Source organism: Etheostoma spectabile, chromosome 17, assembly GCF_008692095.1.
Source record: "Etheostoma spectabile isolate EspeVRDwgs_2016 chromosome 17, UIUC_Espe_1.0, whole genome shotgun sequence".
Taxonomy (NCBI): domain Eukaryota; kingdom Metazoa; phylum Chordata; class Actinopteri; order Perciformes; family Percidae; genus Etheostoma; species Etheostoma spectabile.
In genome coordinates, this window is record NC_045749.1 from 6,751,940 (window position 1) to 6,763,654 (window position 11,715).

The 11,715-nt window shown below is 41.9% G+C and overlaps 1 protein-coding gene across 4 annotated transcripts in view; it reads left to right on the plus strand.

Annotated features, from left to right (window-relative positions):
• lrpprc (leucine-rich pentatricopeptide repeat containing) overlaps positions 1–11,715 on the plus strand; it is a 52,786-nt gene that overhangs the window by 12,375 nt on the left and 28,696 nt on the right. For all 4 annotated transcript variants that reach the window (XM_032540675.1, XM_032540673.1, XM_032540674.1 and 1 more), the window contains 9 exons: positions 1,410–1,437; positions 2,740–2,797; positions 3,659–3,765; positions 4,436–4,513; positions 4,764–4,835; positions 5,183–5,296; positions 5,426–5,556; positions 5,875–5,960; positions 10,664–10,871. In XM_032540675.1, the coding sequence (XP_032396566.1) occupies positions 1,410–1,437; positions 2,740–2,797; positions 3,659–3,765; positions 4,436–4,513; positions 4,764–4,835; positions 5,183–5,296; positions 5,426–5,556; positions 5,875–5,960; positions 10,664–10,871 (882 nt within the window). The remainder of the gene's footprint in view (positions 1–1,409; positions 1,438–2,739; positions 2,798–3,658; positions 3,766–4,435; positions 4,514–4,763; positions 4,836–5,182; positions 5,297–5,425; positions 5,557–5,874; positions 5,961–10,663; positions 10,872–11,715) is intronic.

The window sequence follows — 11,715 nt, forward strand, 5'->3', positions numbered from 1 at the left end:
CACACACACACACACAGAGTTAGCTTTAGGACCAGGGTCTGAACCGTGGGCTTTTGTTGACGGGGTGTTTATGAATATTTACAGTTTAACACTACACACCCACACAAAAACACTCCGGCCCCTGAGCGAGGCTGGAGGTGAGTCAAAGAGAAAAGTGCTGACTTGTCTACAGGGACCAAAGTTATTTCTATCCCTAAAATGCCAAACAGTCAGCCAATGCATTCTTTGTTTTGGCCGATGTGCTAATTAACTCAGATGCTCATGATAAAATAAAGATTATGGTATCTCTTTTTTCAAGGAAAACGTTAGTAGTCACTGCAGATGTACAATTGCAGCAAGAGTCATTATTTCAAAACCATAAAAAAATGTAGATTACCAGATTTTTGTGCAGAATTTGGCATGTCTTTTTTGTGTGTATGGTGCGCCCTTTTTAAATATTGAAAATCAGTGTCTCCTCAAATAGTTTGTCCGTCTTTTTTTTGTCTCCATTTGCTTTTCTCTCATTACATTAACACACACACCCCCCTACACACTCCTCTGACTGTTGCCTGACAGGGTCATAATTGGGCTTGTCACTTGGGGGGGGGGGGGGGGGGGGGGTGTGTGTGTGTGTGTGTGTGTGTGTGTGTGTGTGTGTCTGTCTCATTGCAATGTGGGAACTGCCCCTGTCAACGACAAGGTCAGGGGATAATTTAATCATTAAAGACCTCTTCTTCTCTCCTCCCTTCATCTCTCATCTCCCCCTCTCTCCTCTTCTTCACCACCAACTAGCTGACAACGCCAGAAATGTCACACGTTGTCATCATTTAGCCCTGTGTGTGTGAGAGAGTATGTCTTTTGTGGATTCTCAGTCTTTTGTACTGCCGTCTCTCCTCTTGTACTTTGGGATTGAGTGTCAAACTGGAAAATCTCTTGCTCTTTTTTGCTGTATTGTATTGTTCAACACTGTGAATTCAGTAGCTATGGCGACATGACACTGATTCACTCATTCATTCATAAATATGGTTACTTGAATCAAATCCAATTTGCCTTCAAAAATTTTATCTAAACTTGTTTATCTCAAACGTTTATGTAGTGTATTTATATATTCCAAATGGGGGATACATTTGGAAAACATTTATTTAAATGGAATAATAGATTTGTTTAAAACTTTGTTTTAAAACAATGTATAAAGACATGGGAGAGGAGAATAAATCCATGTTGGAAGTGTGTGTGGTGGAAGTGCTTCTTTTAAAGAGATTTATTTTCAGAAATGTAGATGTCCTTTTATGTTTTGTGGCCTAAAAGCAAAACGCACCCTCACTTATGAGCAAATTGCATGTTAATCCCGACACTTTGGAAACTTGTTGACCCCCTGGTGGTGCAAGTCGACAGGGTGCTAATGTATTGTCCTCTACTGCCCCCTGCAGGTCTTCTGATGTGGAGAGCATGGTGAAGGTAAGATGTTAATGTGCCCACATTGTTTGAGTGTCTTTGGAGAATCTTATACCAGTACAGACTAACAGGATTTCTAATTTTAAAAAGTTTAGTAGCTGAAGATTCAGAAAATCCTACATATAAAAGAGAGAGCATTTTATAAAGACTACTCCATTAAAGTGAAAATTATTTTTAGTATGTACAATTTTCTACCAAAAAATAATATAGGATATATAAATATTATATGATATGTGTGTGTATGTGGATATGTGTGTGTATGTGTATTGTGTGTTATATAGATATGTGTGTGTATATAATATAATGTGTGTGTATAATATATGTATATATATGTTGTGTGTTTATATATTATTATATGTGTGTGTGTATAATTATAGTATTATATGTGTTGTTGTATATAGATATGTATATATGTGTGTGTGTGTATTATATATGATATATGTGTGTGTGTTTATAATATGTATATATGTGTGTGTGTTAATATATAATATATATTAAGTGGTGTGTGTTAATATATGTGTGTGTGTATGTAGGATAATGATATATATATATATATATATATATATATATATATATATATATATATGAGACCAGAGATCGTCTTAGATTTTGAATATCGTGATGTGACATAAGTGTTCTCTTTTACTGGTTGTGAAGGCTGCATTACAGTAAAGTGATGTACTTTTCTGAACTTATCAGACTGTTCTAGCTGTTTTATTGTTTGCCTTTTCCCCACTCAGACATTATGTCCACTTTACACATGGTTATTTATCTAAAATCTAAGTGTAAAGATATTTTGTTAAAGCACTAATTGTCAACCCTAGAATATCGCAATATCGTTTAATAAGGTATTTGGTCAAGAACATTGTGATATCTGTTTTCCTCCCTATCGCCAAGCCCTAGAATATACAAGATGACAAAGGCCACCTGCTGCCTTTTATCCAAATCTCCTTATGGCACACTGAGCGAATAAATCAATCAATCAATCAATAAATAAATGTTTAGGATTGCTGTATAACTAAAATACTTTATTCATCCCTCAAGGGGCAATTTTTGGCAAGATGGTTTGCAGACATAATAACACACTTCATTCACATACATAAAGAAACTTTAGTGGTTTAAGGGTTAATATAACACAGATTAAAAAAAGAAATGTGTAATATTGGATTGCTTATCAGGCAATTTAAGCCCGGTGATGTTTTCCTTCTCATACTCGTACTTTTCTGTCCTGTGAGCATGTAAAGTAAAATCCTTGTACCATCTGTGCGTGTGTTTTTGTTTTTTTCTCTATTTTTATTTTCCCAGATTACTGAGCTTTTGTACAAAGACGAGCGCTTTGCTAAAGGAAACGCCAAGGCTTCTGGTAAGGAAATATTTCTACACACTGTTCTCACTGGCAAGTTAGGACATTCATATCTAACAGTGTCCTTGTATGCAAGACGTGGGTGTGTTTGTATAGGTGAGAAAGCCAGAGAAGGGAGGATGCGCGTGTGTAATATATCAAGTATCATTATTCAAACTTGCAGACCGCAGTCTCTGTCAGCTTCCAACTGTAAGGCCAATGACAGAAAGTTGCACAGTGTGTCTGTATGTCTTTGTTCAGTCTCAGTAGCAGAATACTGCTGACCGGCCTACTTCTCGTCATGAAGCTGACCGGCCCACTGTGTGTGTGTGTGTGTGTGTGTGTGTGTGTGTGTGTGTGTGTGTGTGTGTGTGTGTGTGTGTGTGTGTGTGTGTGTGTGTGTGTGTGTGTGTGTGTGTGTGTGTGTGTGTGAGTGTGTGTGAGTGTGAGACCTGCTTTCTCCGTCTGAGGAAAGAGAGCCTGGCTGCTGACACAGCGCTCAGTAGTTAGACGTGTGTGTGGAGCCTTGATGTTGCTCTGTGTCAGTGTGTGTGTCATGCAGAGTCCCCAGCATTGAAACTGGTGTTTGTGCTGGTGGGAGCGATGGAGACTGTTATCCATGTCACATCCCATTAGACGACATCTGGGTATGTGTGTGTGTCTGAGAGTTGAAGTAGGGGGAAGCTGTCACTGCCAGCCATCACACATTCACTCACACTCCAGCCCAAAAGCAGCCTCTGTCAGCAGAAACACAAACCCACACTCTGCAGAGGTTACAGAAAAATAGTATAAATGCACAAATGGATTCAGTGAGTGACACGGTGGCAAATGAAATGTATTCCCAAGACTGTGTGTGTGTGTGTGTGTGTCTGTCCCCTGCAGAAGCGACATCCTTCTTCTTGTACAATGTGATCGACAGCATGTCAGAGGGAGAGGTACAGGCACAGGAAGACAAACTGCGCAAATTCTTCAATCAACTACAGGCTCAGGTACACACACTAATGTGAGATTATTAAAAACAAACAATCATACACTAATATGCTATATATCCAGTTCATTCATAATTAATTCCTGCTTTAAAGGGGCTTACATATTGATCTGATATGATTTGCAGTGTGTAATCAGACTCACGCAAGCCCACTACAGAGCACATGACCACCTCCATTTCTAAGGAGTGGAGGTTTGAGGTGGGACATCCAGACACATGGAAGATTAAATCGTGTTTACACTTTTTGTTAAAGGTTATGTCTTAACTGGCCATTTTTGAGTTCAGTAAAATGGTTTCCTGGTCCAATGTGAAACAGTTTTGAAGTCCCTAAAAAGTTAAAAAAACAAAAAACATTTTGGATATCAGCCTAGGAAAACGTCCAAGGTTAATTCTGATTTGCGTCTGCAAAATTCATCCACCTAAATGCAGCTTTGTTTTCAGCAATTATTTATCTACAAATTGAAACACAAGCTCTGTGACAGCTTTTAAAGGAAGCCGTGGTTGAGTTAAGGTACTACATGCTATTATAACTTAATACGTTTACATTCAGCTACTTTACAAATTTAACTATGATCCTTTTAACACACAATGCAGCAGGTTCAGCTCCTGTTGTGCTATGAGCTGAACAGGGCTTTGATTATGTTAATGTTCTCCCGTTTGTTTCTCTGCAGAACATAACCATTTCAGGCAACATCTACAGAGGCATCAAGAACCTTCTGGAGTCCTACCATGTCCCAGAGCTCACCAAGGTGCGGACCCTGCTTTCCAGTCTATTACTGTTGCATATATAGTTTAAATTTTCCCAATGCACTATTACTTACTGATTTTTCATCATAAAGCTCTAAGCTCTAAGAATGTCACTTGAGAAAAGCACGAGTAGAGTTGACAAACTCTACAGCCAAAGACACAATATGATGATGTATTTGTGCTACTTAGTTTTCGGTACTGTTATTATGGTTGCCTTAAAGATGTGAAATGTTTACTGTGTACGTCTGTCAGGATGTGGTTGCTTTGGTGGACCCCAAAGACCGAGTGTCCAGTGGCTCTGTGTCATCAGTTCCCCGTCTCACTGTAAGTAGGACAGTTTGAAATTAAGAGTGAAAAAATGTTCTGAGATGCAACATAATTATTTTTATTTATCTATCTATCTATCTGCTTAAACTTCAGGTTTGAATTGAATTTGCAAAAAATAGAAATGAATGTAACACCACAGTTGGCCTTTAATGTGTCATTTTGTAAAAATATATATTTCTATATTTATTATACTCTGGGTAATTTAAACTTAAAACGGAACTCTGTGGAGGTGACTTGTTGCATGAGACGTGTTTTGTGTCTATTAGTACAAGCTCATGTCATGAGGTTGTGCAGGTATGTATTTGGTCATGTACATGTGTTAAACCCCTCTCTGTCTTCATCAGGGAATTGAGGGTAAGGTGTTGGCACTTGAGAAGAAACTTGAAGAGCTGAAGGCAGAAAACAAACCATTAGGCAATGTTCTCAAACAAGCCATCCAGACTCTTTGTGCCGAGGAGGTAGGATTTGTGTCAATGCCTCAGTCTCACGTTTCTCTTCTTTGTCTTGAGATTCATTTCTTTGTCTGTGTGTTTAGTCCTGAGATCTGTCCGTTTGTTTTGAGTTTCTGAGTTTTGTTGTCTGATCAGAACCTGCTGCGCGCCCTTGAGCTGAAGCAGGAGCACGAGGAGGAGATGACAGTCGGCGGCTATGCCACCCTCATCAACCTGTGCTGTCGCCACGACAATGTGGAGGAGGCGCTCAACCTGAAGAGGGAAATGTGAGTGAAGCAGGAAACCTGCACAAATACTCTATGCACGCACAAGGTAGTGCTGCAACCAGTGGTAGGCCATTAAAGTTTAACTTGAGTGGTATTAGGGGAGACATTAATGCAGGGTCCAGTTGCTCTGTTGACTGGCTAAAACACAGGAAACTCTCTTTTCCTCCCTTTGCTCCCTTTCCTTCCCCTTTCCTCGCCAGCTGGTTCCAACATCAGACTGAAGTCCCAACAGCAGAGCGTACAATAGAGAAGTTGCATTACTGTAAGTGGAATACATTAATCTAGTTTGTCTCTCACCCTCTCTGTCTGTTTTGTTAGGACTCGTAAGGACTCATCAGTCGGGCTGGATGCCAGTAAATATATCGCATTGGTCAAGACCCTCTCCAAGAACGACAAAGTGGAGGGTAAGTTCCCCTACGGCTGCAACTAATGATGAGGATTATTCTGCCAATTTCTTTTATAATAATAATAATACCAGTAATAACAATAATGATAGTAATAATGAATACTTTATTAATCCCGCAAGTGGAAATTACAATGATTTCACTCTACACATTACACACAGGCCTGAATTACACACACATGCTCAGTACCTATACATACACTAAATGGAGAGTGAGGGGGGCTGGCCATAGAAAGGCGCCCTGAGCAGTTGGGGGTTTGGTGCCTTGCTCAAGAGCACCTTGGCAGTGCCCAGGAGGTGAACTGGCACCTCTCCATCTACCAGTCCACCACCATACTTTGGTCCATATGGGGACTTGAACAGCGACCCCCCGGTTGAAAGATATTCAACAGCAGTTTGGCTTGAAGGATTTAAAACAACTATTCACTTATCAAAATAGTTCGATTCATTAATTGACCAATCCCACCTGCACTAAGTACCTTACTACTTTTTCTCTGACAGTAAGCCGGATCAAAGTAAGCTTGGACCTCAAAAGGTCTGTCTGTGTGTGTGTGATAGTCTGTCTTTCTCCCACCCTCAAACCACATTAGGTGGCCATTTTCCGAATGCTACGGTGGGTTTCTTCTGCTCATCGAAGACCCAATTACCATCAGTTTTGACGCTCTGCTTTCTGCACACAATGACAGACAAAATGTTTCCCTGCTGTCCTCCCCTCTTCTCTTTCCGTCTTCGTCTCTGTCTCTCTATCTGACCCTCTCTCCACCGCTCTATCATGAAGCATGTCATCCCCCTCCACACACACACGCACACACACACACACACACACACACACACACACACTCCGCCGTCAGTGTGAGAATGAGAAGAGGGGAAAATTACAGGACTGTGTGAATTTTTCCAGAATTATTGAAATCCGCCTTGATGCTAATGGAGATCATGTCCACCGAAGTGCTTGAGCATTTTACACACACACACACACACCCCACACACACACACACACACACACACACACACACACACACGCAAATTTGCATGTGAATTCAGGCAAAAGGCAATTGCTGGGCACAACGGTTGGTGTGTCCGTTTGTGTGTGTTTCGGGGTGTGTATAGGCAGCGCTAACGCTTTTGCCATTAGCCAGAGTGTTCATATGGAGGGGACGCTTGTCAGCCACATTAGCACACATGGCTAACCTTGATGTTAGCCTGTCCCCACCCAGACGCTGCTCCGCCTGGCTCCTAGCTGAAGATCATGTCTCCAGGCATCTTGCTTTATTTCTCACCCTTTCTAATAGCTTTGTTGATTTTGCTCTGAGTTCAAAGCAACCCATCCCACCAGTCAACTTTGTTTTTACCTCACTTGATTCTATTTGCCTTCATCCTTATATCGTCTTCCTTCCACCATCTCTCCAACCTCTGATGCTCAATCCTCGTCACCATCGTGGTTCTTGAATTGTCATATATGTCCATACATCCATCGGTCTAACATTCCCTCTCTTTATTTGTGGGTGTGTTTTTTTTTCTGGATACACATGTCTGTACAGTCAACCCAACACACTCACAAATTCACAACGTACCTACTAAGCATGACCAGCATCGAATCATCCACATTCGTTACGTGCTTACCTTATCATCCAACCACAACAACAGAAACTACACATAAAACGGTATAATAAAGAGATTGTGTCCCAGGTTCCCCTCAAAATAATATGTACCTGTGAGTTGCTTATTGCTGATCTGACCATCCGTCCCATGTGCAAGCCCCTCAGTCACGCTGAATCCCTTTTTTTAAATTAACATAATTTTAATTTTAATAAGTAAATCATTTAATTTTATCCAAGTCATTGCTCCAATTAATACCAAACATAAATACTCTTTTATTCATTTTTATTCTTTGTTTCAGTGTTACTATAAAAAAGTTTCTTTGTTGTGAACTAACTCTGATCATATGGCAACCATTCGACCTGAACAGCTGTAAAGCCCTTTGAGTCAAATTAAGATTCAGGGATCACTCAGTAACAACTAATGTGACATCCATACGGTTTACAAGCTTATTTTCACTTAAACCTCCTGCATAAAATTTCCTTTTAGATTTACACAATTTAAAGCAGATTAAGGATGGTTACGTGGTCATGTTAGTAGGGATTCAAGCATTTTTTTTCCTTGCCAACTGCCAGTGCCAAGTGCTAAACTCAACATTCTGGTTATTACCTTATAATGAAACCTGTGACAAATTTAAAATTTAAAATAAAAGCTACCCCTAAATATGTAGAAACGGTTTGTAGCTTATTTATAGCTTTTGGCTATAAATATCCCACTGATACAAACATATTAGATCACCTTTTTATATATCCCATACCAGAATGAGTGCATCCTGTAATCTATCAATCCTGCGACCCAGTTAATCTGCCATACGGATCAACATGGGCCCAAACACCCCATTTTCCTCCTTCTACCTTTGCTTCTCTCCCTCCTTTTTTTAAATACACATATTCTCTATCACTAAGCGCCCTTGCACCCCTGCCTCTATCTGTCCACCTTCCCACTTTGGTAAACACAACTTGGTGCGTGCGTGCATGTGTGTGTATGTGTGTGTGGCAGTCAAGTCATGGAACATTAGCTCAACCATTGGGCTGTGTGATGTTTGTTTACCTGGCCTGTCTGCCTACCCATCTCTTGATGTGTGTGTCTCTTGATGTGGCTCGCTTTGCTGGCCACGATGCTCGGCTGAGCTGATGGATATGCATACTGGCTAAACGGACGGATAAAGGGAGAGATGACGGGTGAACGAGGGGGGGGGGGGGGGGTCCGATATTAGCTATTGTACTCCATTTGGGCAGATCAACTCCAAGCCATTGGTCTCAGTGATTAGCGGGTCTGTCAGAGTGATGGAGAGAGGTATAGATAGAAGGAGGGAGGAAGCAAGGGAGACATGGAGAGAGTCAGAGAGCGGGAATAAGTTGCATATAAACTGATAAACAGTACAGACTTGACAACTGTGATCGGTTTTAGGACCACGGAGAGATTGTCCCTGATTTCTAGGAGTTTTTTTGGCACACCAGATTTTCTTGTCTCTGTCCTGGCCATATAGAAATTCTGAGACTTTTTAAACATGGATTATTTGTATTTTCAGTGGGGGAAAAAAATGCAACAGCCTGCCACTCTTGTAGTTTAAACTGAGCTTTAGCCCTTTTAAGATGCAATGGTGATAAAACTGTAATACATCATCACACTATTGGCAGAGAACCTTGACTTCAAGGTTTGCCTTTTTCCATTCTTTATCACTCTTTTGAAACCCTCATCCAACAAACCAAACTTATCTCCCCCCCCCCCCCCCCCCCCCCCCCCCCCCCCGGTTTAGCAGTGTCTCCTTCATTGCTAGTCACCCCTACTCCACCCCTCCTTCCATTTTCCCCTGTCCCATTAAATGTGACAGCCTTTGGTTCCCTCGCCATAACAACTGGAACAAGAGGTGGGAGATGGAGAGAGAGACCGAAATTAGGGTGCCAAAGCACTCACCAGTGGTCCGTCCCTCAGACCGTGTGTGTGTGTGTGTGTGTGTGTGTGGTGTGTGGTGTGTGTGGTGTGTGTGTGTGTGTGTGTGTGTGTGTGTGTGTGTGTTTGTGTGTGTTGTGTGGGTGTGTGTGTGTGTGTGTGTGTGTGGTGTGTTTGGTGTGTGTGTGTGTTCCCAGTAGAGAGTGACACTCCTGTTCGAGGGGTTTTGTCATAATACCAGGTGTTAGTATCATTAGACCCACATTTGTTCACTGTAACTTAATTTGCTTTTCTGTGTTTGTGTCTCTATTTGATAGTCTTTCACCTACTTGAGATTTCTGTTGCGTGAATTTTAAGCAAGGATATTGCCCTTTAGTTACTTACTACACATTATTCAAATATATTCTGCATTTTTCCATCTCCTCCCCTCTTCTTGGTCATGCTGTATAGATTAGTATCTGTGGTGGAGAGCGGCTGTATCGCTGTCAACCCATTAGCAGCTGTCTAAATAGACAGTAAACACATCTTAATTACCTCACCCTGATACACCACGTATACACACGCACTCCCTTTTCACCATTTAGCCCCTAGTTTTGGCCAGATGGGCGCGTGGCCCGGTAAAAAGCCCTCCATTACTGGGTGGACTTGACCAAACTGATCCACCCCTCAGCCCGCTTACCAAGGTCTCATGGGGGCCACGTCGGGCCCTTGCCGCCGCATACCTATAATTTAGCCCCCCAAGTGCTTTGCACATGGCCACGGCAAAAAGCCGGCCTCCATTGTAGGGGTCCGGTAATTGTAGTCTCGTTTAGAAAAGCGCAAGTAGCAATTAGCGCAGAGTTGGCATTATACGGGGTTGAATTTGCATTCCTGCTGGGCACAAAATGCTGTTTTAATATGGGTTTGTTTTCCCCACATGGAATTAGCTAAAGGGGCCTTTTATCATATTCACACACCCTACTCTTCTCTCAGCCAAGCTCTGCCCACCTCTTGCTTTTTCTACCTCAAATCGATGCATAATCTCTCTTTTTCCTTGTCTTTTGTTCTTTTCATTTTTCCTTTTTGTCTTTACCTCTAAATGACTCTCACAGTCACTTCAACTTTTCATTGAGAGTCTCATCAAAGCATCACACATGCTGAGAGTTGTTACTGATGTGAATCATTTCTTCACATCAACAATTTCTGTCTTTGTCTCTTTGTCTCCCATCACAGAGGCGGTGGACATCCTGAAGGAGATGAAAGAGAAAGAGGTGGTGTTGAATGACACACACGTCACCATGCTCTTTCACACGCTCAACGCTGTGGTGGCCAAGGGCGGTGCCCCCACCATCAGACGCCTGCAGGACACCATCTTCACCCTTGGACTGGCCAAGCCCACCGCCAATCTCTGCTCACCCCTTATTACTGCCTACCTGGACAGGTAAAACTAAAACAAACTCTATTACAAATCATACATACACAGAGACGTTCACACTTTGCCAATGTAGTCAAACATTCATTTGTCCTATGGTATGGTATGGTATGTTTTTCTATGGCTGAAGTTCTCCGCCAACCAGCTCACTTTTGTTTTCAGTGATTTGTGTCATCATCTGCCAAATCCAGTCACCAGGTGTGTCTATGTATGTGTGTCTCAATGAGTCACTCATCCCTCCCTATGATCATAGCTGAGGTTACATTCTGGGTCAGCGATTCAGACAGAGAGAGGATGTGGAAATTGCTCATTTATGTGTGTGTGTGTGTGTGTGTGGTGTTCAAGCCTGGTTTTGTTTGTTAGAGGATTCGCCAGCTGCAACCTCACCCATGCGCCCCCACCCCTGATCTCCTGAAACACCCACTGCTCTATTTCAAGGTGTGTGTGTGGGGCGAGAGATGGCCATCCATGCTTCTTCACATAATGCAAATATGCAAATGATTGGTACTGAACACTGGCTGTGGGGTCACTGTTATTGCCCCACCCTTTAAATCTATTCAGTATGTGTGTGTTATTCAGTGTGTATGTGTGTTCTATTTATCAGAGCGGCTTTTAAGTAGATCAACTCATTAGCATGTTAATTATGTACAGAGTACTAATTGCTGGACTTACCACAGCCACACAGTGTGTCGTTAGGCGCCCGCCACTATTACACACACATGCCCTGCACATGCTTTCATAAGATTTACTTACTACTAGTGTACATGCTGCGGTGGAGGTATGACTTTTTGCTCATGCACACGCGCGCGGAAACACACAAACACACAAACACACAAACACACAAACACACACA